This window comes from Zonotrichia albicollis, chromosome 25 (assembly GCF_047830755.1).
Source record: "Zonotrichia albicollis isolate bZonAlb1 chromosome 25, bZonAlb1.hap1, whole genome shotgun sequence".
In the NCBI taxonomy this organism is placed as follows: domain Eukaryota; kingdom Metazoa; phylum Chordata; class Aves; order Passeriformes; family Passerellidae; genus Zonotrichia; species Zonotrichia albicollis.
Window position 1 is genome coordinate 1,096,777 of NC_133843.1, and position 27,856 is coordinate 1,124,632.

A 27,856-nucleotide genomic window follows, 5' to 3' on the forward strand; every position below is an offset into this window, starting at 1 on the left:
TAATAAAGGTCAGTTGGTGAAGCCTGGCCTGCATGGGGACACTCCTCCACTCAGGGCTGGGGGCAGCAGGGAAAGGAAATCAAACCCTATGAGTTAAGCTGAAGCCTCTTAACTGAAGATCTGTACCTAACTGTACATTGATTAATACAAGTGCAAATCAGGTGTTGATTGTTTTGTTCCCCCCAGGAACCTCTGTCAGGGTCAGAAGTGTCGGAGGAACAAGCTCTACAGCTGGTCTGTAAGATCTTCAGAGTCTCTTGGAAGGACAGAGACAGAGATGTTATTTTCCTGAATTCACTCTCTGCCCAGTTCAAGCAGAACCCAAAGGAAGGTGGGTTCCTGAGCAGGAGGCACTGGCTGCTTCCGTTTATTTTTTCAGAAATGTTTTAGGGAATTAAAGGATTGTCTTGCATCATAGTAGACATCTAACAGTTAATTTGATAAGCCAAAATTTCTTGTTTATTTTATGTAATAGACTATATATTCTGTGTTAGCTCTGAGATAAACCAAAACAATTGTTATTTTGTGTGGGGGGGTATGTGTGTGTTTTGTTTTCCTTTCTTTGACACAACTTGCCCAGCTCAACAGCAGGGGGGGAAAATGAGTGGAACACACAAGACAAATTTAATAAATGACTATAGGAGCATTAGGTCATCTATGATCCTCTGTGTTTTCTATGAAGGCTGTACTTTTTGTGTAGCTGTAATTCCAGAACTTCGGTTAATATAGACAGTGATAATTACAGATGTGTCAGTGCGTTGTTTTTGCCAAAAGCAGTGCTCAATTCACAGAAGTCTGTTTCTGTACACCTGACTCTTGTGTAGATGAAGACTGAGGTGAGGATATTGATTCTTGTCTTCTTAACAGTGTTTTCAGATTTTAAGGACCTGATTGGGCAGATTTTGATGGAAGTGCTGATGATGTCCACCCAGGCAAGGGATGAGAACCCCTTTGCCAGCCTGACAGCCACCTCCCAGCCCATTGCTGCAGCTGCCCGCTCTCCTGACAGAAGCCTGATGTTAAATATGGGCTCCAACCCTGGAAGCAGCCCCATGTTCTGTAATGTGGGCTCCTTTGGTTCCAGCTCGTTGTCCAGGTGACTTCTGATTGTAACTGAATGCTGATTTCACTTGAATACTGATTGGTAGACTAGAAGAGAGAAAAAGGCATAGAAATGTCCCGAGAACAATAAATAGAATGGATTTTTAAAGCTTTTCAGTCTTTTTCATGTGAGTGTCCCTGCATTTCACCCTTTTTTGATTACCCTGCCATGGCTAGGAATGTATTTGATAGACTCAAGCCATGTAACTGTTTTCTGCTGAGAAGTGTCCCTAACTTGCATCACAAAGGCCACGATTTTTAAAAGTGTGTAGATTGTGACATAGTTTTATTGAACAACAGTAGAAAAGAATAATGTGTGTGAGCTGCAAAAATATTGCTGAAGAGTCATCAGAAGGGCAAGAACTTCTCTTGCTCATTTTATCTTTTTCACCCTTTTCCTGCATATCCTAAATTGTTGCTTTTTTTTTTTTTCTTTTTCCCCCCTGTAACTGGTTTAGTCTCTATGGGACTAGTCCAGCTCCTCCTACCAATTTCACAAGCTATGTACCAATGACTGGTTCATCTCTTACCCCACCAGCCAGTTCAGTTGCCACCCCAGCAGTGGCTCCCATTTCTGCCAGCTCCCAGGTGGCAGCAGCCGGCCCCTCGTGGACGCAGCCGTGCTCGCCGCGGTACCGCCCCTACACCGTGGCGCATCCCGGAGCCTCTGCCCCGCGCTCCCCGAGCCTTCCCATCCCATCTAGCTCTGCGAGTCCTCCAGCCACGGCTGCTGGCCCTGCAGCCATGCCAGTCATCACTTCCAGACACAGGCCCTCAGCCATGGGCCCACCTTTGTTTACTGCGTCGCCCGGTGCCTTGCGCAGGCGTCCTTCCTTACAGAGCAGGATTCCTCCTAGGTATTGCTCAAGAGCAGAGTGTGTTTGCTGTGTGCCCTGCAGGGTGTGGCATCAGCCTGCAGGATGGAAGAACTCATGTTTGTGCTGAGCTCACCCTACTCACCCCGAGTTGATTTTGCATTGAGTTTGTGCTAATACCTTGACTTGCTAACCAGGTGTCTTTGACCTGCTTGTGTGCATTTGAGGTGTGATGTCATTACCTTAAAGGTAGCAGGATGGTTTTAATTTCTTTCTCTTGATAGATCCATTTCAGTTAAACTATAAGCTTTCTTATAGTTCAGTTGCTCTGTTGGTTGGTAAACCACATAAAACTCCTGCTCCAAAATCAGGTTTCTCAGTAGGGCCTTAGTTAATTTGTTGAATGCTGCTACTTGCTGGGCTGGGTTGGATTTGATTCCCTGGTGCATAGACTTAAATTACAGATCAGCATGTTTCAGAATGCCAGGCTAAGTACCACTGCTTTTCCTCTCGGCTGTTCCTGGAATCCCTTGTTCCTGCAGGAGGGAGAAACAAAGACACACGGTTTTGAGGCCACAGCTTTAAAGTAATTAGCTTAGAAATGTAATATTTATTATTCAGTCATTTCTAAACATTCCGCTTTAGACATCATTTTTATTTGGTCTCAAAAGTTCTTTTTTAGTTTTCAGGTTGTAAATGTGTGGTGTTTAAGATACCAGAATAACTTGTAGTAGTGTAACAAAGCATGTTAGTATGGTCCTGGTTTTACTAATGTGGAGTTACCTGTTGTCTGCACGTTTAGAGAAGGTGATTTTTGACAGACCTAAAAAGAAAAGCTACCATTTACTTTTTCTTCTGGCTTAAAAAATCTGATGGCCTTTTCCATTTTTGTTGTGGTAGTTTATACGACAACCCTTTCTCCCTCCTCCTTCTTGCTGTTTCTGATGTGTCTGAGGACAGTAGTGATGAAGAAAATGAAGACGATGATTTTTCTTGTGTCCAGTTTGGGTCCAGGTATTGAAGAAAGAGAATGTAACCTGCATGTTTGGTTGTTTAGGAACTAACAGCCTGTGTAGTGTCAAGTGATCTTCAAAGCAATTTGGGGAACAACTGAAGCCGAGGATGTGACTTGGCTGGCTCGTTAGGTTGGTGTGTAAACACGGGTAATGAGTGCACTCAGCTCTCCTTTGGAGCCATGACTAAGGGAAATGCTCATCACAGTCTTGTGGGCCTAATGAACGTGGTTCTGAGGTGTTTGAGTGGAGCTTCTCTTGGGCTGCATGAGTAGAAGGAGCAGTATTTGCCCATGGCTGTAATTTTAAAGCCCTGTGTGTGTTCTCCTATGAAAGAACTGGAAAATGAGGGCAAGGGTTAACATGCACCATCTCCTCTTTTCTACTTCAGTCTGATTTCAAGAGAATGAACTTGATAACACAGCTGTAGGAGGGCTGTGTGTATGTGGAATTTAGGATTATTTTCCCCACTGTTTTGTTTAGTTTTTATCCTGTTGTTGACTCAATCCAAATGTTGGATTGAGTTGCCAAGCTTTGGGCAGGATTTCTGCTGTGCTTCTGAGGTTTAGTGTGTTTATTGTGTCCTGGCATTTTGCAGACAGCAGTGAGTTGTTAAACATAAACACAGTGGCTGTACAGCTATGCACAACTGGCACCCTGAAAACACCAAGGCACTCAGTGTGTGTGCAGCATGGATGAGCTTTGTGTTGGAACAGTTGGATTTATTGCTGCACAAAATCTTTAGCAGAATGGCTGTAGAACTAGCAGGTTTTCATAGAAATTTCTGTTCTTAAAAGAGTATTTTTTAAGCTGGATGTGAGAATTCAAGAGGTTTAAAAAAGAGACCATTAAAAAAACCCCATGTGCATGGTTTTGTGGTTACTGAGCACTATTTCAATAGAGCTGTGTTCTACATGGGTTAGTTTTAATTGAATAACTGAAAACATCTCTCTGCAAACAGACATTGCTGCTGTTAGAATGTTGTGTTTCTTAGCATCTGGTAGCTCAGCATGTGAACAGTAATAACCTGGATTTCCTGGATTTATTGGTTGGACTGTAAAGTTTGCACAATAGATTTGTATGGCTCAATTATAGTAATGTAAATTATTTTACAGTTTAAAGGAAATTCCAGTTCTGACAGTTTGTAGTTTAAAATATATTTTCAAAAGCTGCATTTAAGGAAACCAGTACTCTTATTTTCCAGTTTAAGATCTGGGGCTTATAAATTGGTCTTCATTCAAATCTATCCTGACTGTACACAGACTTTTCTTTGAGAATTGCAGCAGACCATCCAAGTAATTGCTCGTTTTTAGATTTCATTTGCATAAAGTGAATATATCATGTCTCTAGTCTCTTCTGTAAAATGAGGATGTTATTTTTAATTAGCTTTGTCAAGCTGTTATGTAGAGAAGAATTTTGTAGAGATAACAAGTCTGAGATTGAGAATTGTGAGTCTGTTCTCACTTTTGTATTCAATTTGTCTCATTTCAAGGATGGTTTTGGTTTTGTGGGTTTAGTTTTTGTGCTTACAATATCAGTGTTTTCTTTTCCCCACTGAGGCTGTGCTACTTGATGAAATGTTGTATTTTACTGAACTGCAATGAACTGAGTTGAAATGAAATGATCTTGAATTATCACAGAAATGACCCAAACCTCTGAGCCCTGTGTGTGATGGGATGGAGTGTTCAGAGCACAGCAGAGGAGTGTTCATGAATTGTTTGACTGTGCACAAGTGAAGAACTCTACTGAATGCTTTGTTTCTGCTTTTTGTGTGTTTTAAAGTGTGGGAGGCTCTGGCAGCTCGAGTGTTTCCGATTCCTGCAGTGACCACTTCACCATTGAAAGCTGTAAGGAGACAGAGATGCTGAACTACCTCATTGAGTGTTTTGACAGGGTTGGAATAGAGGAGAGAAAAGCACCAAAGGTATGTTTCACATGAGTGAGGCTGTGTCAGTGCTGTCACAAACACTCCTCTGACTCATTGGTGGAGAAAGTTGGTGGCAATAATATTCTTGATGGCTTTGTTGTAGAAATAAATTTATTGAATTTATTGGGGGCCTTTGACTCTTGTTAATTCATCGAATTTGAGTGATGCATATATTTTATATCTCTTAAATAAGCACTCTTAGGAATCATCCTTCCCCTTTTGATCTGCTACATTTTATCCGAGGTTATTTCATGTAAAATGTTTTTGTGACACCAGCTCCCTGTCAGTGTTCTGTATTTTACTCCAAGCTTTTGCTTCTGGGGAAAAAAAAACAACCAACCAATACTTTTTATATATAATCTGGAAGGTTTTAACTGGAGTAGTTTTAATCTTAGTGTGCATATTACATTTATACTGCACAAATAAATTTATGCTCTTTCCTGTGTGTTCTGTATTTAATTTCTGATTTGTACTAAAATAAAGTTATTTTTATCAGATGTGTAGCCAGCCAACAGTTAGCCAGTTACTGAGCAACATCAGATCCCAGTGCATTTCACACGCTGCTTTGGTGCTACAGGGATCCTTAACTCAACCAAGGTAAGTCCAGCTGATGTTAATCATGAGTTGCTGTCCCAGGGTCCTTTTCTTCTTCTGAGGATTAGACAAGAAAATGAAGATCAGTTGTTGCAGCAGGAGAATTCTGTACCAGAGGAATAGTTTGTGGCTTTACAAGTGATGAGTTGGTGGGGAGCAGTTTGAGTGCTTTCTAACTGCATTTGGGTGAGATCAGCCAGGGTGATGTGAACAGTTTAAATGGGGGATCAGGGACTGAGAAGAAAAGAGACCCTTCTTTCAGAATGCTAGGAAGCAGTTAAAGGTGGTGTTAAAAGTAATGACTGCATTAATTCAGAAATACTGATGTTAGGTTTTTTTAATCTGGAAAAAAATGTTGTTCCTTCACCAATTGAGCTTAACAAAGAGTTTTTTTATTAGAAGGGGTAGAAGGAGCAACCAATTAGTACAGAGAAGCTGTTGTTTCCTTCCAGCCTCGTTAACGGAGGTGTGATGTTGGCAGCAGCATCTGGTAGAGAATAACCTGTCCCCAAGTAACTTGAGCAGACAAGATTAGTTACTTCTGAAAGGAATAGGTGCAGCCAGACATTGCTGATGTGCTTGCAGACACATCCTTGCATGTGACTGCTCTGACGTTTTTGTGAATACTACTGCAGATAATCAGTAGATTTTATTTTTTTTTAATACAAATTAAGGTCATTGCAGCAGCAGTCTCTGCTGGTACCATATATGCTGTGTAGGAATCTCCCATTTGGCTTCATTCAAGAATTGGTGAGAACAACTTACCAGGATGAAGAGGTGTTCAAACAGGTAAGGCATAGGTCAGAAATAGCTCTAGCACATGGCTTTATAATTTGCAGTATCCAAGAGAGTGGATTTCCAGACATCTCGTCAGTGTCTTGTAGTCCTCCACCCATTACCTCTAGGACTAGCAGCCTGTTAAAGCAATTGGAGTTTGGCTTTGGTTTTTTTTAACTCATTTAGCATTTTGACTTTCAGTATTTGCTGGTTCTAAGTATTAAAAGTGTATTTGCTCATAAGCAGCAACACTAATGTAGGAGTGAACTACTTGGAATGTGCAGGCATATATTGCAAGATTGATCTTGGTTTTCATTCTTTTGTATGAAATTCGTAGAAATGTAGGTGTTAAGACAGCAATCTTCAGTAATCTTACTCAGACTTATGGTGTTTGCCATCTTGCAATCTTTACCCTTCTTTGCATCTTTAGTAATTTGTGTGTAAGGTGCTAAGAGCACTTTACAAATCCTCATCCAGTAATTCTTCATATTTTCAGAGAAAATGAGTGAGAAACGTGAGATGGTCTGTTCTGTGTGTCAGAGTAGCTCACTGAGGTGAAAAATAATTAAGATACAAAACTAGCAAACTTCTAGCCTGTGTGGGGTAAAGCAGATCTGTAAGGGTGTAGTTGTCTCTAATTAGCACTCCCATAGTAAGGTTTGATTTGGCTCTAAAGGGGCCTCTGAAATGGCATTTGACCCTTCCAGTTTTGCAAAGAATGACATTAGATAATTTTTATGTGTAGTGCAAGTTACTATTGATAATTGATGTTTCTGTCTGGACTCCTGTTAGCAGAGGTTCATGTAGAGAACAAAAAGCAGATGTAAAAGTGTTGGAGGTCCTGTCCTGGAGAAGAGAAGCATTCCTGGGGTTGGAGCACGTGGCCATCAGTACAGTGCTTTCCTGGAATGCTTTAATAACATTTTTGTCTCTTCACAGGAGCAACACAATATACTTTAAATTCAGTGGGACTCCTGTTGTTGTTGTTGTTGCAAAATTACTATGGGTTTACTTTGTGAGGGTGTAGTTGTCAGAACAGTGTGATTGGGACTCACTAAATGGGTATAATTACTTCTGATTAATAAGTTCCTGTCAAGTCACTTCCTCTTTCCTAACAACCCTTGACTGCTGCTTATTATCTTTACCCACTTATACATCATGCAGAATTAGAGCTGTATTACTGCCCCAAGTGTACAGACAAATAAATTATTCCCCATTTGGGCAGCAGGCTGTGGGACACCTGTACAGATCCCGTGCTCTCATTTGTGTCTACAGCACACAGGGAACTTGCTTGCAGAGATGATGCAGGGAACTCAATAGAGCAACACCCCATTGCTTAGACTACAGCAAACAAGTTGGGTTTTAGCTTTGAATACTCTCTGGAGCCTTTGGGCTTGACTGATACAAATTAAAAAAAACCAAACAGTTTTTGTTTTGTGTAAGTTGCACTATTTGAAGAATGAGCAGGCATTTCATGCTTTGTATGGCAGTAGAGTAATTTGATTGTTTCCTCTTTTTCAGTAAAGTAATTTACTTGTGTTTTTACAGATCTTTATTCCCATCTTACAAGGCCTGGCTGTGGCTTCCAAAGAGTGCTCCCTCGATAGTGACAATTTTAAATATCCCCTTATGGTAAGGACTGTCCATTTCTAGAAGCAGTTTCTTTATGTTCACTGATAACATGCAGACTCTAAGCAAGATAACACTTCAACATTTTGGGGATTCTTTTTGGTTAGTGGATTGCTGTTAAACTCTGTCAGAAGATTACTGATAATTGTTTCTTACTCTGTCAGAAAACACTCATAGTCCGTGTTTTCCTTATCTCTAGTTGGCACAGTGTGCAGCAAAGGGATGGAACAGTAGTCGCTCACTGTAGTGCAGTTGAGGACTGAGAACATGTAACCCAGGACAAGTGGGACCCAGCAGGATCTTTGTGTTTCCAGAAATCTCTGTTGTGGCTGCTCCCTTCTTTCTGTGCTGCAGTTGAAAGTGAGCTGGAGATCTTGGATAGGATTCTTTGTTCCTGGGTTCTGTGTTCATTTGACGTTTTTCCACTCTGATTCAGAAGACAAAGGCCTTGGTGTATGGATTAAACAATTGCTCCATTTATTATTGTTACTGGTTTTAATGGGGCAGGTCAGGAGTCCAGCACAGGCATTGTCATGTTCTGAGCAAACAACAATTTGCCCAGCTAATCTTTGAAATAAGTGCAATAATTTGTTATCCTGTGAGACATGCTGGCTCTTTTGAGACAACTTGGAGCAGATGTAAAAGCTGAAATGGGAGCAGGATGTGCTTAGGTCTCTTTGGGCATCTTCACTGTGATTGTGAAGCTTTTCCACTGATCAAGTGAGAAAGCTTCTGCTCTTTCAGCAGTCTGTCATAGTAAGCTTGTTTGTTGCACACAGGTTACTTAAGAGTTACTCAAAAAAGTAATTTTTACTGGGATTTCTTTATAGGCACTATGTGAACTTTGTGAAATCAAGTTTGGGAAAACACACCCCATGTGCAGTTTGGTGAGTGTCTCCAGTTTGAGATTTTTCTAGTTAAAAGAACCATTTCACTTATTTTGGTGGTGTTGTGCAGTCCCTGTTGATAATGCTCTCCAGAACTCTAAGCAAGAGCTACTGGAGCCTCTCATGACAAACAATAGTTTAAATTAAGCTGGTAGAGGGAATCCTTTACCCTGAGAATTTATTAAGACTGGGACAAACATGAGTTGCTTGGATTGCTGGAATACTGAGGAGATGGTTCCATTTTGCCCTCAGCATGACTGAGTGTTGGAGGTTGGAGGCTGTGTGGCAGGCACTGGAAGGGGACAAAGCAGGATGGCTGACACAGCAGCTTTGAAGAACTTGCTGTTTCTCCTATTTTTAGGTTGTCTCTTTGCCCTTGTGGTTGCCTAAATCTTTAAGCCCAGGTGCAGGAAGAGAACTGCAAAGACTTTCCTACCTTGGAGCCTTCTTCAGTCTGTCTGTCTTTGCTGAAGATGATGTAAGTGTCACAGAAGGATGCTGATGTGGTGGGGTTCTTTTGTTGTGAGGGGTGTTTTACTTACATTTCAATATGTTTCCCAATATTAATCTTACTTTCAGAACAAAGTAGTTGAAAAGTACTTCTCAGGGCCTGCCATTACTCTTGAGAACACCCGGGTTGTTAGCCAGTCTTTGCAACATTACCTGGAATTAGCAAGGGTAAGTATTCTTATTCTTTAAAAAAAAAAGACATAATATATGGATTTTTTTGGTCTTGACATAGATGAAGCATATAATCTAAAAAACTTAGCTTCTGTCTTAAACCACAAACCTTTCAGGACATGGCTGAAATGAATTGGGGAAAAAATTAGAGTGCTAGGAATATTTCTCTAAGGCTGTATGCCAGTTCAGAAAATATCAGCTCAGTTAGTCATGAGTTACAGATCATGTTAAAGGTTGAGCAAGTACGTACTGTGTTAGTAGTGTGTTGCACTACTCTTGTATTTACTTCTTTGGTTTAACTAATGTCATGACTAACATATGCATGTAAAGGTGGTGATAAGACTGTAGCAGAAGTTTCACTGAATTTTGTATAACATAAAAATCCAGACAAGCAGCAGGCAGGACTGTGGTGCTGAGAGGGGTTTGTTTGCATCTGCAGCAAGAGCTGTTCAAGATCCTGCACAGTGTCCTGCTGAACGGGGACACCCGGGAGGCCGCTCTCAGCTACATGGCAGCTGTGGTCAATGCCAACATGAAAAAGGCCCAAATGCAGGTAAATAAAGGGAAATGCTCTTCTTGTGATTCATCCAGCCACAAATAGCACCAGATGGCTCATGCAGTGGTGGTCTGGAATGGAGGACAAAAGAATTTTGAGTGCCTGTTACCACAGGCAAGAAGCCCTGTCTTCTTTGTTTCAATATATTTTCTATTTCTGAAATTCATCTGTTTTACCTATTCTAACAGTTGATTTCCTCTCTTAGAACTGAGGTGTCACTTCATTAACAGGGCTTCTGCAGTACATGTTCAAAGCTTTGTACTTGCCCTGCCCCATTTCTGAGGGCATCGTTCCAATTGACTGTTTAGCACTCTGCTTTCCCAGCTGCTGAAGTGCTGGGCCTTGTGTGGTGCCTGTAAAAGGAGCAGCACAGATACAGCTCCAGTGAGAGCACAGGGGTGGGATTTTGGCACTGTACATCCCCCTGTGCTTCTCAGCTCACGTCCTCAGCCCTTTGCTTTCTCACCCCGCAGACAGACGATCGTTTGGTGTCCACAGATGGCTTCATGCTCAACTTCCTCTGGGTGCTGCAGCAGCTGAGCACGAAGATCAAGCTGGAAACGGTTGATCCCATGTACATATTCCATCCCAGGTGTCGGATCGAGCTTCCCACAGATGAGACAAGAGTGAAAGCAACAATGGAGGAGGTTGCAGCCTGGATTGCTGAACTTTGTTAGTACTCATACTGACATATGTTAAGCATTACTGTGCCTTCTGATTTGGGGGTTCCTGGAAGTACTTGATTCCAGCAAAGAATTCCCTTTTCCTAAATCCCTTTTCTTGATGCTGTCTGATTTTCCTCGTTTTAAAGAAAGTTGAATTCAAGGTCTCACCCTGGACAAGGCAGTTAATTTTTGAATTTGTTCTCTTGTACTGCTGTTGTTTTTCAGACAGGGACCCGTCTCTGTTTTCTGAGCCGAAATTCCCCACGGAATGTTTCTTCCTCACCCTGCACGCCCACCACCTGTCCATCCTGCCCAGCTGCCGCCGCTACATCCGCCGGCTGCGCGCCATCAGGGAGCTCAACAGGTGGGACTGGGCAGGGCAGGAATCTGATAAACTGCGGGAAATTACAGTGACAGTCCAGGTGAAACTGCTGCTCAGTGCACACCCCCTCGGCTTTCTGGTTCTCTGCTGCTTTTGGCCCTTGGGCATTTTGGGCTATTGAGGGACTGTGGCTTGAATCAGAAATTCAGATAACAGTGAGATGGAGGGTGTTGGTTACACGAGGCAGCTCAAGTTGGTGAGAGACCATGCTATTTAAAAGATAACTCTCTTCAGAACATTTCAGGATTCATGACACTCTTACCACTGTTGATTATAACTAATCTGTGGTGTGGTTGGCAGGGTGTGGGCATCAGTGCCTCGGGCTCTCTGGCAGAGCTGGAGGAGTGTGTGTCAGCTTCTGGGGCTGATAACCAGGTCACTGTGCAGGTGCCTTGTGATTTCAGAAACCAGACACTGTGAGTTGTGCCTGAGCTGTTTTGAACATCCCAGAAGATATTTGGCTTTTTCCCCTCAACTTGTGAGACAGGAGAATTTGTCATACTCTCAGGACAGGGGGAAAGAAGCCTTCAGCAGTGAACTCTTAATATTGTTCTCTACATGTAATTCAGCATATGGTTTACTGTTTTAAAAATGATAAATACATTATGGTGTTAACATGAAGGTACTCCTGTTTTCCATTTCTCTTGGCACAAACTCAAATACACTTTTACAGTTGCTAAACCTTGAAGAATACTCTGTTAAAATTAGAACAGATTTTGTATCATCAGTATTTTCCATTGTTTATAATTGCACTCACTGCAATTTGGTAAATGTTCCTTGGCAGTAATGCCATGAGTTCATTACAGGATTTTTGGACTGCATTTGAAATGATTTCATTTTTAAAGCATATGCAGGCCAAGAACCTGGGAAGCAGCAGAGAGCAGAGCAGGAAGAGTCAGTATATGTTAAAGGAAAAAGTATTTTCCTATAAACAGCCTGTGGATTACTTGTAAAAAGCCATATGTTGGCTGGAAAAAGGAATTGCTGCTTTTTCCTTATTTAGAATTGTTTCACAGGAGTTGCTGATGCAGCAGTCCCCATCCAACGGTGCAGAGGGAAGAGCTCTTGGCTTTCCTGACAGCAATGGGAGCTCAGGCTTCAGCCTTTCCCATGAATTGCATAGCTGCTTGCAACACTGGAAACATCTTTAGCTCTTGTTAGTAAAGAAATTACACATACCAATGGGATATTTGTCTGCTGTAGGCAGAGATTGATGTGGAAGAGAATTTGTGTTTAGAGGAGGGATGAAAAGGGACTGTATTCCTGCAGTTCAGTGTATGAGTTTTGTTCTAATCAGCTGTACTTCCTGAAAAGGATTAAGATATGTGAATACATAGAATTTTTTTTAAATGCAAATGGTGTATGTAATGTACATTTAAGTTCTCTTTTCTGTGGAGCAGCATAAAAAATGGGTAAAGAAGGGGAGGAATCTCAACCCCCTTGGCCTTCTGGTCCTTACGCAGACAGGGAGAATGTGGACTGCTCACATGCTGAACTCTCCTTCAAGCCTGGGTTTTCTTGGGAGTGGAGCATGAGAAGTGTGGAACAATACTCAAAAGAAATCATTTGCAATAGCAGAAAAGGGGAAGATACACAGGATATGGACCTGCAACTTTCTTGTTTCTAACAAGACTTTGTGCTGGGCACCTCTTTCTTCCTTAGCTGATTTTGTCTTCCAGTTTCCTTTTTGGTACCAGAAGATGAGTGAACTCTGTCTCATGAACAGAACCATCTTTTCCTTGTGTTAAGGTTTCATTTTCATGTGTGTTGGAGCTAGTGTATGTGGTGCTTCTGAGTTCTGGCTGTGCAGATGTTCAGTCTGCATTTACAAAAGCAACTTATTTCTCTTGCTATGATGATAGATAACTTCTTTGAAAATGATCAGCTTTTTTTCCCCACTTCTCTGTATTTCATTGGCTTTTAGCAGATAAGTCAGTGAAATGCCTTGTGCTGGCAGCACATTTTCCCTCTGTCATGATAACCAGTTCCTGCATCTGGTTTTTCAGGACTGTTGAAGATTTGAAAAACAATGAAAGTCAGTGGAAGGATTCTCCTCTGGCCACCAGGCATCGAGAGATGCTGAAACGGTGCAAGACACAGCTCAAGGTCTGTAAGGGATTCAGCTCTCAGCCAAACCCTTCTGTGGCCCGTGTGTGTTGACTTTGTGTCCCAATGTTTATGTACAGCTTCTCTCTTATGTGGTGAATTTGAGATTCAAAGTAACCCCAATAAGAAAATTCTGTGTATTTTAATTGGAAAGAGACCAAGCAAAGGGACTGGGCTTTGTTCAGGAGTAGCTGTGGGTGCACAGTCCATGCACAAGTAGGAACTCTCAAGTCACTGATCTCACACAGAGTTCCTGCAAAGATGAGTAAGCTGGTTGCTCTGTTTTTTGTAGGTCTGTTCTACTTAGATCTTCCTCAAAGAAATTGGCTCAATTTTTTTGAGCTGTAGCACCAAAATGCTTTAATCACACATTTTCCCACTTGGATACATTTGTTACTTCTTTCATTGTTCTGATAAAGTTTGTGAAAGGCACATCTGTCCCTGCAATGCTAAATGGTATTTTACTTGCTGTGTTGGGGCCCTATTTTCTTGAAATAAGAGTGTATTGTAAGAAGAGACCACTGTTTATTGACCACAGATATATTGATTATCTTGAAGAGGCTCCACATTCCTTTATGCTGTCTTGCCCTGGATTAATTTTTGTGTGCATGTTCTGCAGAAACTGGTGAGGTGTAAGGCTTGTGCAGATGCTGGCTTGCTGGATGAAAACTTCCTCAGGAGATGCCTGAATTTCTATGGCATGGTGATTCAGCTGATGCTTCGCATTCTTGACCCTGCCTATCCCAAGTGAGTGTCAGGTTTATCTGTGTAAGTTGGATCAAAGATATGTCAGATCCTGCTGGATTGCTCACTGAATTGAGCAGTTCTAGAATTAGTTTTACTTACAATGTCTGCATTGTTACGGGTTGGTGACATGCATCCTTGCATGGAATATTTCTGTTATTCAGAGTTTAATGTTCACTTGGGTTTGGGGGCCCCCTCAGGGATGTTTGGTACCCTTAAGTACTGACATGGAGCTCTGAAGAGTCAGGCTCTGATTGTTATAGAGGGCTCCCATGGAAGGATTCCATAAGTGAGCATGTGACACTTTCTGCTTAACCCTGCTGGTTTACTGTCCTGTTTGCTGTCTCTTCTGTTTTACAGCATAAAATTGCCTTTAACTCCTGAGGTTCCGAAAGTATTTGCATCATTGCCAGAGTTTTACGTGGAAGATGTTGCTGAATTTTTATTTTTTATTGTACAGTAAGTAAAGTTAACTTTGAAGGAAACTTGTACTGCCACTTGTCCCTTTAGCAGGTGGCACATGCATAAATGGAGGGGGCAAAAGTAGTTTTCTAACAATCTGCAGTTAATGTTCTGGTTGTTAATGCAGCCATGAGGTTATGGCATGGCAGCTATAATCCATAGATGGCTCCACAGTCCCTTCTAAACTAGATTTGTCTTGGAAGAAAGTTGAAAATTTTTTGGTTCTCTCCCCAGGAATTTTCTTTATGGTTTTTGGTGAGACCTTTTGATCTTGTGATATGTTAAATCATCACTAGAATAATATTTTTTAAAGCCATATCTTGGAAGTAGAATATGAGGGTTGGGGTTTTTAATTTAGTTTTCTGTTTCCAGATATGCTCCTCAGGTGCTGTATGAGCCCTGTACTCAGGACATAGTGATGTTCCTCGTTGTGATGCTGTGCAACCAGAACTACATCCGAAATCCTTATTTAGTAGCCAAGCTGGTGGAAGTGATGTTCATGACAAATCCAGCTGTGCAGCCCCGCACACAGAAGTTCTTTGAAATGATTGAGAATCACCCTCTCTCCACTAAATTGTTAGTCCCCTCCTTGATGAAGTTTTACACAGGTAAGTGCTTTGTCTGTAGCTCACTGAGTGCACAATAGTGTTCTAAGCCCAAAGGTTCTGTTAGCTGTTGTAACTGTTTGAAAAAACCCAAACAAACCAAAAAAAAAACCCCAAAAACCCCAATAGATCTTGAGTCTTGTGAAGATGAGGCTGTATGCTCAGGAATTGGGGGAAGTAGCACTAGATGGAACCCTGAGAATTCCAGTCCTGTCACAAGCTGTTGTGCACTGGCAAGTCCAGCAGTGTGAATTGATGTGACAATTGCTATTCTGGTCTTTAGATTCCAAAATGAAAGCTTTTTCTTTGCTTTGCTTCTGAAGGAGTATTGGGATTTTAAAACTCCTCGTTGTAGTTTTGCTAGTCCTGTAGATTTGGATGTTTCAGAAGAGTTTTTGCACCCATAACAAAAACAAGTATTTTTGTAGGGTACCCAGAATTTTCTTAGTGAGATTTTAGACTGTGGGATGAAGAGCAGAGTTGAATAGAGCAGAATGTTTTGATTTCTGGGGGTTTTTCTTCCAAAATGAGGTTGGGTCTAGATTAGAAAATGGATAGTGCTGCTTCTTCTAATGGGAATTAAGATGGAGACTTCTGAACAGGAATTGAATTTCATCCCTTAATGTTTCCCTGGGTGCTGGAAGCTCACATTGGAGGCAGTAGGGAGAGGTGTGTGCCAGTGAATCCTGGTGGGAAGGTTTTGGGCTCTGATCTCTTTTCCAGATGTGGAACACACCGGAGCCACTAGCGAGTTCTATGACAAGTTTACAATCCGCTACCACATCAGCACCATTTTCAAAAGCCTCTGGCAGAACATAGCTCACCATGGTACATTTATGGAGGAGTTCAAGTGAGTACGAGGTGGTGTGAGGCAGCTTCCTGCCGTGCAGGCTGCTCAGGCAGGGCCTGAGGAGTCACTGCCATTGGGTGATGCTGCTTTCCCTTGCATTTCACACGGCAGCCCCTTCCAGTGCAACTGGGGCGTCTCTAAACTGAGCTCTGGGCTCCACAGTCAGCTTGGCTTGGGGAGTGGGATCCTTGTTGGAAATGTGCAGTGCAGCAGTGCTGCAGGGCTTGCAGCTGTGCACAGCCCCCTGCTCTGCTGTGATACCTGTGTTTCCCTGCTTTCAGCTCTGGGAAGCAGTTTGTTCGCTACATCAACATGCTGATAAATGACACAACCTTCTTGCTGGATGAGAGTCTGGAGTCCCTCAAACGTATCCATGAAGTGCAAGAGGAGATGAAGAATAAAGAGCAATGGGACCTGCTGCCCAGGGTGAACACAGCTGTTTTTCAAAGTGCCCTTTACTTATTTTTAATTCTTCAATACAAGACCATTAAAAAAGCTTTTTTATAAGGGGCAGCACCAAAGAGCTGCTTGTGAGGAGCAGTTCTCAATGCTTTTTCTTGCTGCCAGTATGGCCATGGTCACTCTGGATGACATTCTGCAGAAAACCATCATTCTGCCTAGTTATGTTGTGGCTGGCAAAGAGAGTGGTGTGAAGTAGAAATAGTATGAAGTTTCAAATTACTGTGCACTTAATTCTAAGTGGAGAAACTGAGACTTTAACCTTCCTGAAGGAGGTTTGGGAAGATGCTCGCCAGTTGAATTGACTTCAAGGAATAGAAGCTTTTACTCTGTTAATGCATTGGTCCTTGGTAGATTTGATGCAGACAGTTATAGTCCTGTACCTCAGAGCTTGGCCTGATTAAACAGTAATTGTGTGTGTTGACCCACCAATGTCAGGTATTTCTATTTTAAGGTTATTGATTTAAAAAAAGTACAAAAGGAAAAGCTATAAAAAATCTTGTTTGTTAAACATATTCTGGTTTGCTCTTTGGAAGCCTTTCTTCCTGTCTGTGCCTACCAGCAAGGTAAAGCCATTACTGTAGTTACAAAATGAGCTGGTACATCATCTACAGATTGTTCCACTGGGGAGTGTTTATTATTTATAATGGTGCATAAATTAGAGGGAATTAGAGAGAGCTTCATTTGACTCTCAGATCCCAAGCTGGTTTTGAAGTATTGGCATTTGGATGGAAGGGAAGCATAACCCAGTTCTGCAGCTGTGAGGAGCAGTTAGAGGATGTAAACAAACTCAATAACCAGAGGGGCTTGTTATGCTGTTTGCATTCATTCTCTAGTGTTGCAGAATTCTGGAAAATTGATGCAGACATTAGTAGTAGGTAGTAAAAGTGAGCAGCTGTACCTTAGACTAAAGGATGTCCCACATCTCTGTTGGAATGAGTGTCTGGACTGTGCTGTGAGGTTCTGGAGGTGCAGGGGGTTCCATGGCCCTGTAGCACGCTGTGTTTGTTTTGCAGGAGCAGCAGCAGGCCCGGCAGTCGCAGCTGGCTCAGGACGAGCGCGTGTCCCGTTCATATCTTGCCCTGGCAACTGAAACTGTTGATATGTTCCATATCCTTACCAAGCAGGTCCAAAAGCCTTTTCTCAGACCTGTAAGTCCTGCTCAGATTGAAGTTGGTTCCCTGCTTCTCTAGCATCTCTGGATAATAACCTGGGAATGTTTGGTAGCACTTAGTCTCCATTCTCCTCCCCTTTCTTCAGCTCATTAAAATCTAATTGCTGTTGATGTTATTTGATGTTGAGAGCATTACCTGAGTCACTGAGATGGTGTGATCCTTCCAGACAGAAACTGTTTGCATGACATTTTTTAAATGGCAAACATGCATAAAGAACAGGCACTTCCTGCAAGCCTACCAAATGAAAATTTTATTAGTTAATAATTCCTGATCTTGCTGTGTGCAACTCTGGAGATAACCTTCTTTATCACTGCCCTCACACTGTGATCTGTGCCTTACTTCACTTTCACAGGAACTTGGACCACGACTGGCTGCTATGTTGAACTTTAACTTACAGCAACTGTGTGGCCCCAAGTGCCGTGACCTGAAAGTTGAAAACCCAGAGAAATACGGGTTTGAACCAAAGAAGCTGTTGGACCAACTGACTGACATTTATCTGCAGCTGGATTGTGCTCGCTTTGCTAAGGCAATTGCTGATGATCAGGTGAGCTCCAGAAGGATGGAGGAGAAGGGCAAAAGCTCTGTGGACAAACAGGACTTTGAAGAACATTCTAGAAGCGTTTCATCTTGCTTGTGTGCTGCCAGACAGTTTGTCTTACATCCCTGCAGTTTGTTTTCTTTCAGCAGATCATCTCTGTTCATATTCTGTCTGCTCTTTGTAGATGGGTGTTCCCAGTGCTTTGCAAACCTGTAAACATATATAAATATCCACGGCACTTCACAAGCATAGGAAACTTCCTCAGTGTGATGTGCTTATTGCCTACAGCCTCATTGTAAATTAGCAGAAATATTTTGTCCCTTTGCAAGTGGGAGAACTGAGGCAGAGTTTTGACTCCCTCCCCTTTCCTCATTGAAAGGCAGAGCTGGGACCAGGTGCCTCCCTCAACAAATGCAAGTTCATTCACTAGTTAACAGTTTCCAAATTGTATTCCCTCTGAAATCACTTTATTAAATGGCTCTGTAATAAACTGACAAAGCACAGCATGTATGAGACAATTAACAGCACCTTTGAACTCATGGTAATACTGGGAGCAAGATAAGCTATTGCAGCTCTGTGTCCTTGTAAAGTTGTCAAACTACTGAGTCACTTCTGCCCATGCCCATGTCTTATAATACAAACTTTTCAAAGTATAGAGGGCAAGAAATGTTCTTGAGACAGCAGCTACTCGAGATTCTAGTGGAAGCTGGCTTACAGCATGTGAAGCTGTTTGCATGTCTGTGAAGCAGCAGTATTGGGGTAGCTCAGGATTGTTTTTCTGTAGTTATTAAAGTTCTGATAATTCTACATAATACTAGTAACACATCTGAAACAGACCTTATGTGTTTGCATGTGTATAATGAATATTTTTATGCTGTTCAGTGTATATGAGACTGTTTTCCATCATGCATCCATGGCAGCCACAGCAAATGCACAGACTGATGTAGGGATTCAAAAGAAAGAAGCCTGCGGGTGTGAGAACTGGAAAAAAGCTTAATTAACAAAGTGGCCCTTCATCAAAAAGGAGTGGGGGGAGTGACCAGTCTCTGGGAAACTGTGACAGGAAAGAACCACCAAGGAAATGTGCGGTTGGTTAATGGCTGCTGGTATTGGGAGAGAAAACAAAACAAACAAAAAGTTGCTTGATCATGGTGGGATCTCTCCAAAGCATTTTGAGAGATGTCCCATTTGCAAATCCCAGCACGCAGGAGAGGGAATCTGCAAACATTTCTAGAGGCTGGGCACGCTGCCATCGCCCTGTTCTGGGAGCACGAGGAAGGCTTTGGGTGGGCGCTGTGTGTCCTGCCTGCTGAGAGGCACTGCTGCTGCAGATGGAAGCACTGGGGCTGTGTTCAGTGCCTTAAAAATCCCAAGGGAAATAGAAATCTGTGTGTTTTGTTTTGTCATATAATTCAACCTTGCACTGGAAAGTACATAACACTTTGTATTAAAAGGATTATGTCAAAACATGACATTGTGAACTTGAAAGAAAATGGTGTCTCTGTAGAACACAGGCAGCTACAAAAGTCCTTCTCTAACTTTCTTTTCCACGTGAAAGTAATGCTTGCTTCAGTTGCATTTGGTCTCTCTGGATAGTCCTGCTGCCCTGGGTGGCAGATTTCCAGCATTCACTCTCTCTGAGCTGTCTTACTATTTTTGCAACATTGTGGGGTCAGTTTTTTGTTAGTTCTTGTTTGGATTAGGAGAAAGAATCACTCCTTTCCCAGTACTGCCTTGCATATTATCACAGAAGGTAAGAAGTTCATTTTATGCTGTATTTTCAGCCAAGACTTGTGAGAGCAAGAATACAGACAGGAGAATGGCAAGACAGATGTTCTGTCTCAAAACAGTTCTAATAGTTATAGTCAGCCTCTCTGAGCATCTTCCTCATTTTCTTTAGGTGATGTTGCCCTTTTTTTTTTTTTTTTGGTCCTTAATAGTTCTACAGTGGTGATGACTGGTAAAAAAATTGTAAGTCTACCCCAATGTTGACATTTTGGTGCTAGATGAATGCTACCTACATACTATTTGCTTTGATGTCAGGTTGAGGTTTCATTGATCCTTTCTTCTGCCATTTTAAAAATGCATTAAATGTCTTTACTATTTTTATGGCATGTAAGGACACTACGACTCAGCAAAGTTGTCTTTTTATGCTTTGCCTGCAGAGGTCCTACAGTAAAGAGCTCTTTGAGGAGGTTATCTCCAAGATGAGGAAGGCTGGCATCAAGTCTACCATAGCAATAGAGAAATTCAAACTGCTGGCAGAGAAAGTGGAGGAAATTGTTGCCAAGAACGCCCGTGCAGAGATTGATTACAGCGATGCTCCGGATGAATTCAGAGGCAAGTGGAGTCTTCTAAACTCTGCCTGTCTAGGATAGAGGGATTTTGTTTGTTGCTTTGATTCCATATGTTGATAGAAACTATATATTGTTTATGAAGCCTTGCATCTTGCTGTATTTCAATGATGTAGTTAAGTAAATACAGAGCTAAGAGTTTTTTAGATTTCCCTGGGACTGTAGTGTCCAGTCCTTGCCATGCTTTGCTAACATGTACTTGAGAAGAGCACCCCCCCAGCTGAAAATAGGGTGACAGCAGGGAAAGCTTAGGTCAGAAAGGGAAAGTGCTATGAAGATTGATGTCCATTTAACCATTCTCTATAACTGAGCAGTGTCCTGGGGCCCCTGAGCACTGGTTTTGCACTGTGGGTTGATGGGCAGATAACGTTTGTAGCTGTTTGCTGACTTTGCTGAGGAGAGCCTTGTGCCCCCAGATCCCCTGATGGACACTCTGATGACCGACCCCGTGCGGCTGCCCTCGGGAACCATCATGGACAGGTCCATCATCCTGAGGCACCTGCTCAACTCCTCCACCGACCCCTTCAACCGGCAGACGCTGACGGAGAACATGCTGGAACCAGGTACAGGGGACAGCTGGGGCTGGGGCAGCCACCTGGGGTAGGTCTGTGCTTTGACAGCACACTGCTCAGGCCTCAGCAGAGGGAACAGTTCTTTGATGTCAGCTTGCACAGGAAAGTTCATTCCCTCTGCCTTCCCTTTTTCTGGGGGGAAATAACCCTCACACCCTTGCTTTCTTAACTACTGGGCTGAAAAACATTACGGTGTAGAAATGGGAATTGGCTATTGGTCATGAGGGACTTTCTTACAATACTGTTACCAAGTAATTTAATCATTCTTTTTTCTCTTTTCTTTTTTTTTTTTTTAACCTTACTAGTGCCAGAACTGAAAGAGCAAATCCAAGCCTGGATGAGAGACAAGCAGAATGACCATTGAAATTCCCTTGCAGTGCACGGCCCCAGCCGTGGGCAGAGCAGGGTGTGGGCTGTTCTGGCAGGGGAGCAGCAGCCACCCCTGGAGCTGTGATGGATTGGCACGGCCACGGCACTGATCCATAGTGACCACAGGAGCATGTGGATGAGGAGAAAAGCAGCTTCATTCTTGTACATATATTTAAATGATAACGATGGTCAATAACATGGAGGACAAGCTAGGAAGTTACTTATGTTACAAAACTGTCCTCCAATATGTCACATTTTGGAGTTTTTACAGCTGAATTATTTTAGCAAAGACGAATGGATCAGGGCAGCATCCCTTCAACCTTGTTTTTTACCGCCAGATATCCGTTAATTTGATTGTGGTTAGAACCTTGGACATTTTGCTGCTAAAGTAACTTTTTTCTCTTTCCCTTCCTTTCTTTCTGTTCCACCCATCAACCTGCACTGCTGTCTTTTTCTTCTGTAATGCAAAAAAATACAAACCCTGTGAAAATCAAAATCATTCCCCTGCCCTTAAAAGAACATATTTTGTGCGATAACTGTGCCTGCAACAAAGTGTTCATCTTGGGATCGTATTTTTATATTACACATATTTGCCTATTTGGTTTTTAATTGGTGTTAGACACAAGGATAATTTCAAAAAAGCGAAGACTTCACACGTGGATTTTAATTTCCTTTCCTTGAGATGTCCCTTTCCTTTATGTTGATCAAGATGCTCTGGTACTTGTGAAAAGCCTTGAGATAGAAATATGTTAAAACAGCTGCCATGAATGAGATGCTTGGGAATACCAGGATTTCAGTGACTTTAAAAAAAATAAAATACATTCTTTCAATGCTGCAGATCAATGCTAACTGACAGTTCTGAGCCATTGGAGCTTGTCCGCAGAGAGCAGATACTTTTATCCTTGGAGGCTGCAGTTTGGGGCAGGGGTCATTTTTTATGTTGCTTACCAATTTGTATCCATGGCTTGGCCTTACCAAAGCAGAAAGGGTGCAGGAAATGTAGAATTAAGTTTTTAAAAAAAAAAAAATTCACAAACATTTTTATATTACTGCCCCCTGCATATGATACTTGAATTTCCTTTTTAAAAAGGATTTGAAACCACAGTGTTTTAAAATTAAGTTTAAAAAAAAAAGGTTGTTTTTCTTTTTTTTGTTTTTCGCCATGTCTTCTGTTCAATTCCTGACTCTCTTGAACTACAATAAATGATACACACTCGCACAGAATGTTTCCTTGGTCCTTCTTGTGTCAGTGAAAATATAAAAATTACAAATGATTGGGTGTCTTTGTTCAGGTTTGCTGACAGTCATTTAGGATCTGTAGCTAACTTAGTAAATTGTGTGGAATATTTCTGTGCACACAGATATCAGTAATCCTTTAAACTCGGGAATGTTCCCGAGCAGGTGCCACTGAGCACCATTCATAGCTCTGTGACAGCTGGTGACAGCTCCAGGGCAATTCTGGGGAGTTTGTACAGAATCCAGCATTGACCTTTAGGTGTGCAAATAACTCTAAATTACAGAATGGGAAGGTACAGTTGTGGCTGTATTTTTTGTTTGTTTGTGGGTTTTTAGTGGTGCTTCCTCTTGTATTTCTTCTCTGCAAGGATGGGAGAAGATTGCAAAGCTTCTGTCTGCTTTGAGAAGCTTGTTTGTTGGTTTTATAGTTATAACCTTCACTGCTTCCCCAAATTCAGATCCCCCTCTTCTTTCCTCCTCAGTAAGTCCCAGCTCAAAGCCTGCTCTGCTTCCACCTGCAGGGCCCAGCCAGGCCCAGCACAGATCCTGGTGTGTTACAGGTTGTGCTGAGCTGCCTTTCCTTCTTTAGTGAAGAGAAATTTCTTTCTATATAAAGAAAACTCTTACATGTTCAGCTGTCCCCTCATTATTGAGGATTTTTGCATGAATCTCTAGGACTATCCCAGAGTTTATACTTTGTTTTGATGAAGGACAACTGTTCAGTAGTGAATATGTGTTTTTACTGGAGGGTGATTAAACTATGGCTTCACATTAGGGGTTCTTTTCTGCAAGTCACTACCATATATTGCCTCTATTGATAGATGATAAAATGAAGATTTTATAGTTTTGCATTTTGCCAGGAGGAAATAGAAATATTTACATTTGGTGTGGGATGTTTTAATCAACACAATGCCCTTCAGAATCTGAATTTATATTTATTCTGCCATTGTGTCAGACTGTGACCTGAGGAATATAAATAGCAAAGTGCATTACTGAAATGTTTTGTCTAATTATGGCATACATCTATCATTTGAAAACATGTCAATGCAGATATTGCACAAGACACACAGGCTTGACATAAGTGGCCAAAACAATTTTATCTGGGCAACAAGTATCACATGTTTCAAAGGTGTGAGCTCAGACAAGTGTTCTCCCAAATTCTGCATTTGTGAGCAGAATAATGAAATGTATTAATAATAATGATGTGAGCAGAATTATTATTATTATTATTAATATTATTGATATTATTAATAATATTATTATTGATATTATTAATATTAATTTTTATTATTAATAATATTAATGTTAATGTTATTATTAATAATTAATAATAATAATAATAATAATAATGTGAGCAGAATAATGAAAGCTGCTGCAGTGCCATTCTATTGTGTCTGGCCACAAAAGTGAATCAAACCCCTGTCTTTCAGTGGGTAGAAGACATTTGAGTGACTGAAAAGCAGTGTAGCTGGATTAAAAATCAGTTTCCCACAAAAGCATATGGGTTATGTGACAATTCTCAGTTTAGTTTATTAAATGCTACCTGCAGGTTTTGGTGATTTCTCTTTCCCTCACTAATGTCATTTACCTTTTTCAACCCAACTGTAACCTCACTGCAATAGAGTTTATAAACTGTCAGTGGAGGGATTTACATTTGACACGTCCCTGTGTGTGCAGAATGTAAACATCTCTGAGCTGCAATGGTTTACCCCAGCAATGGCTAACTCATGCTGCTGTTACAAAGTGAGCTTTCCTTGGAATTTATTGTGAATCACTGCTCACTCCTTGTCCTCCAGGGGAAGTTCTGGGGCAAGCGCTGTAGCAACACAATTCAGGACAATTGATTCTATTGTATCACAATTTATACTTATGTAATGGCCCAATTTACATCTCTGTCAGCTCTGCCCTGCTGGCAGCGAGGACAGCTGAGCTGTGAATAGCAGCATGGCAGTGAGGAGCACTGCAGCAGTGTCACTGTGTGCCCCCGTGCCCTGCCTTCCTACCAGCATGGCAGTGAGGAGCACTGCAGCAGCAGTGTCACTCTGTGCCCCCGTGCCCTGCCTGGAGACAGGATGGCAGTGAGGAGCACTGCAGCAGTGTCACCGTGTGCCCCCGTGCCCTGCCTTCAGACAGGATGGCACTGAGGAGCACTGCAGCAGCAGTGTCACTGTGTGCCCTGTGCCCTGCCTGGGGACCAGCATGGCAGTGAGGAGCACTGCAGCAGTGTCACCGTGTGCCCCCGTGCCCTGCCTCAGTCCCTGGAGTCATTTCCTCTGCCCCAATAAATGCAAGAAATGGCTGCATTCATTCCCTGTTTTCCATCTTGGCATGCTCTGGCTGTCTGTAGCCGATCGTTTCAGGGCTCTGTGACCAAGGGAAGCGTTCAGGCTCCGGGTGAGCACTCCCCAAACTTGGGCATGGGGCTGGGGCGGGAGCTGCTGTTCCCAGGGACACTGCACAAACTGTGCTCGAGTCAAATTAATCACAGTTTCTATTGCAGTGGGGGTTACAGCACGCACACGGTGGCTGGGCAGTTTGCAGGAGATTTTGAAACTGGTTTGAGGTTTTTTTTGAGGTGTTCTTGCCCTTTTCATTTCCAGAGAATGGCTGACCTAATTCTCCATAGATCTAGGTAGGAGTTAGCCCAGTTACCCCACCCTAAAACCACCATTCAATTATGTGTCCCATCAATAGGAAGTATTCCAAGTTCTAGGACACAGGAAAGCCACCTATTTTTGATTTGTTGTTTCTGTGGCAATATTTCCCTAAGCCTCCTGTTTATCCATGTATTGTTGGGCTTCTGCATCTGTTGCCATAACTGCAGATGAGACTGGCGAGGGGGAACAGTCACTTTTCACCAAAGTAAAAAAATAACTTCTGCCAAAGATCTGATCCTTAAGGGGAACAGAAGGGACAGAGCTGAGGTTAACATAGCTAACAGCCAGGAGGCTGTGAACAGAAATAAACCTTGTTCTGAAACTAGAAATCTCAGGTCCTGAATGTTCTTCTGAACATCTTAAATCCAATTTGTATATGATGGTGTATGAAACATATGTAATTAAGGCATTTCATGTAAAGTGATTTCCTTTAAGGTGCTTATAAGCTTAAACATGAGCCAGTTTCTAACAGCAGGAATTCCCAAATTACTAAGGATAAGGAGGAACTTAAAGCTGAACTATTGTCACAAAAATAACATTTTCCTATGAGAATATGCATGAAATTATTAAAAGCATGAGAATTAATACAGCATCATTGACTAAATTTAATCATTTGCCTAAAAATACATTATGAGGTCTAAAAATATGACTCGGGCTGCCCAAGAAACGTTTTGAAGGGAGGGAGGGAGGATTACTAATCCCTCCCCTCTGAGCATCGCCCTTAGGCCCCGTTTAGGATGCAAATCCCACTGAATCACAGCGAGTCGGGAGCTGGGGAATTCGCTAACTCAGACCGCGTTCCCACAGCGAGATTTTATCCCGTTTGTCCGCACACCCGCGGTGTCCCAGCCGGTTTTATCCCGTTTGCCCGCAAAGCCGGCGGTGTTCCAGCCAATTTTATCCCGTTTTCCCGCACACCCGGCGGTGTTCCAACCAGGTTTATCCCGTTTTCCCGCACACTCGCGGTGTCCCAGCCGGTTTTATCCCGCTTGCCCACACAGCGCGCAGACCCCGCGCTCCGGGCCCGCCGCCCCTCACGGCCCGGGGCGCGCACGGACACAGCGCGGCGGGCGGTGCTGCGGCCCCGCTCCCGATAGGCTCCGAGGGCGCAGACGTGATTTGCATTGCGGGTTCTGATTGGCTGGAGCAGGCGAGGGGCCGCCTCCCCGCGCCCCCGCTGCGGGGCGGAGGGCTCCGTTCGGAGGGCGGTGCCGCTGCGGCCGGGCACCGCCAGGCGGCGCTGGCGGCTGTGATTGACAGGGCGGGGGCGGGCGCTCGCGGGCTCCGCGGAGCGCCATTGGCGGGCCGTGCCGAGGGGGCGGGGCGACGCGCGGCGATTGGCGGAGCTGGGCGCTCCCCTCGCGCTCCGGGCGCTCCCCCCGCGCTCCGGCAGTGCGGGAGCGGCGCTGGGGCGAGCGCGGCGCCCGTTCCTCCCGGCCAGCCTCGCTCTCCTCCCTCCCCTTCTCCCCTCCCTCCGTTCCCTCCCTCGCCCTTCCCGCTCCGTTCCCGGCAGCGGGGAGGTCTCCAGGCCTCGGTGGAGGCGGCGATGGGGATGGCCGGGTTTTTGTCGCTGCGCTGCCCCGCCGGCTGCTGACGCCGCACCGCCCGCGTCCCGCGGACACCCCGCGCCAGGTGAGGGGGCCGCGCTGAGGGGGATCCGCGCTGAGGGGGCTGCGCTGGCGGGGCCGGAGCGGGGCGGGGGTGGGGGGCTGATGCCGTAATGCGGAGGGGGAGGCGGCGATGCTGCCGTGCGCATCTGAGGGGCCCCGCGGAGGGCTGAGGCCGCGAGCGGGGGGGGATGGACGGACGGACGGATGGATGGATGGGTGGGTGGATGGATGGATGGATGCATAGCACTGGATACCTTGGAGCTGTCAGGGCAGCGGCGCAAGGGCGTGGGGCCCCGCTCGGCCTTGCCATCTGCTCGCTGCCATCTCCTCGTCCCCCGGGACGCTTCCCTCCCTCCCTTCCCTTTCTTCCTCCCCTTCCTCTCCCTCCTTCCTTTTTCCTCGGGCGGCCGCTCCCCCGCTTTCCCTTGGGCTGGATGCCGCCCGCCGTGCCGCGTTCCGCCGCCCTGCTCCCCTCTGCGGCTCGGATGGGGCGGAGGCGGCAGCGCCGGCCCGGGGAGGCGGTGCGGGGTGCGGCAGCGGCTCCTGGCCCGGCCCGGCCCGGCTCGGCTCGGCGCGGCCCGGGCAGCCATGTTGGCACGATGAGCCGGCAGTGCCCGTGCCCGGGCGGGGGGCGGCGGAGCGGGCCCGGCGCTGGGGCCGCCGCCGCAATGGGGGCAGCGCCCGCGCTGGAGAACCCGCCAGCAGCAGATGATGAATTTATGTCTGCCTTCCGGAATGTAAATACGTTCATACCAAATTCTAAATTCTAAACGATATTTCTGTTCGCTTCCAGCTCCTTCTGAGCTCAGTTATTTTTGCTGTTGCACAATCCAGTGTTGGTAAATAGCCATGTGTGCATGTGATCGGGTTTCAGTGCCTCGCCAAGTTCTGCAGCGCTGTTCGATCTGGCATCTCCACCTGGTCCAGATATAGCAGAGCGTGTGTGTGAGTTCAGCTGAGGGATCACACTGTCAGCACTGCCCGAGCTTCATGCGGCACCTAAAATTGGCTCTGCTGGGGCCCCTTGTTCAGATACGCCTGCTGCCCCAAGCAGCTGTTTTGCCAACTTTCCGTGTGCTAATCTCTGTCCTT

At 43.9% G+C, this 27,856-nt stretch overlaps 2 protein-coding genes and 1 long non-coding RNA gene across 14 annotated transcripts in view; 2 read left to right on the forward strand and 1 right to left on the reverse strand.

The window, feature by feature from the left end:
* UBE4B (ubiquitination factor E4B) overlaps nt 1-22,485 on the forward strand; it is a 32,552-nt gene extending 10,067 nt beyond the window's left edge. For 2 of the 3 annotated variants that reach the window (XM_074558857.1, XM_074558858.1), the window contains exons 5-29: nt 187-331; nt 868-1,096; nt 1,560-1,958; nt 2,817-2,930; nt 4,712-4,853; nt 5,353-5,453; nt 6,125-6,239; nt 7,776-7,859; nt 8,687-8,743; nt 9,105-9,221; nt 9,323-9,421; nt 9,864-9,977; nt 10,454-10,652; nt 10,871-11,009; nt 13,034-13,133; nt 13,753-13,880; nt 14,238-14,336; nt 14,712-14,947; nt 15,668-15,794; nt 16,076-16,220; nt 17,270-17,404; nt 17,781-17,972; nt 20,132-20,306; nt 20,737-20,883; nt 21,198-22,485. In XM_074558857.1, the coding sequence (XP_074414958.1) occupies nt 187-331; nt 868-1,096; nt 1,560-1,958; nt 2,817-2,930; nt 4,712-4,853; nt 5,353-5,453; nt 6,125-6,239; nt 7,776-7,859; nt 8,687-8,743; nt 9,105-9,221; nt 9,323-9,421; nt 9,864-9,977; nt 10,454-10,652; nt 10,871-11,009; nt 13,034-13,133; nt 13,753-13,880; nt 14,238-14,336; nt 14,712-14,947; nt 15,668-15,794; nt 16,076-16,220; nt 17,270-17,404; nt 17,781-17,972; nt 20,132-20,306; nt 20,737-20,883; nt 21,198-21,256 (3,597 nt within the window). In that variant the 3' untranslated portion in view covers nt 21,257-22,485. The remainder of the gene's footprint in view (nt 1-186; nt 332-867; nt 1,097-1,559; nt 1,959-2,816; nt 2,931-4,711; nt 4,854-5,352; nt 5,454-6,124; nt 6,240-7,775; nt 7,860-8,686; nt 8,744-9,104; nt 9,222-9,322; nt 9,422-9,863; nt 9,978-10,453; nt 10,653-10,870; nt 11,010-13,033; nt 13,134-13,752; nt 13,881-14,237; nt 14,337-14,711; nt 14,948-15,667; nt 15,795-16,075; nt 16,221-17,269; nt 17,405-17,780; nt 17,973-20,131; nt 20,307-20,736; nt 20,884-21,197) is intronic. The other variant, XM_074558860.1, reaches the window with a different exon arrangement.
* Nucleotides 17,782-27,727, reverse strand: LOC141731827 (uncharacterized). Its single transcript, XR_012583771.1, has 2 exons — nt 27,019-27,727; nt 17,782-18,176 (listed from the first exon to the last, which is right to left on the reverse strand). It is a non-coding gene; the product is annotated as an uncharacterized LOC141731827 (long non-coding RNA).
* The window catches only part of KIF1B (kinesin family member 1B), a 79,507-nt gene continuing 78,168 nt past the window's right edge, over nt 26,518-27,856 (forward strand). For 9 of the 10 annotated variants that reach the window (XM_074558847.1, XM_074558853.1, XM_074558850.1 and 6 more), the window contains exon 1: nt 26,524-26,786. The gene's annotated coding sequence lies outside the window, so the exon portion shown is untranslated. Of the gene's footprint in view, nt 26,787-27,856 lie in introns of all 10 variants that reach the window. The other variant, XM_074558856.1, reaches the window with a different exon arrangement.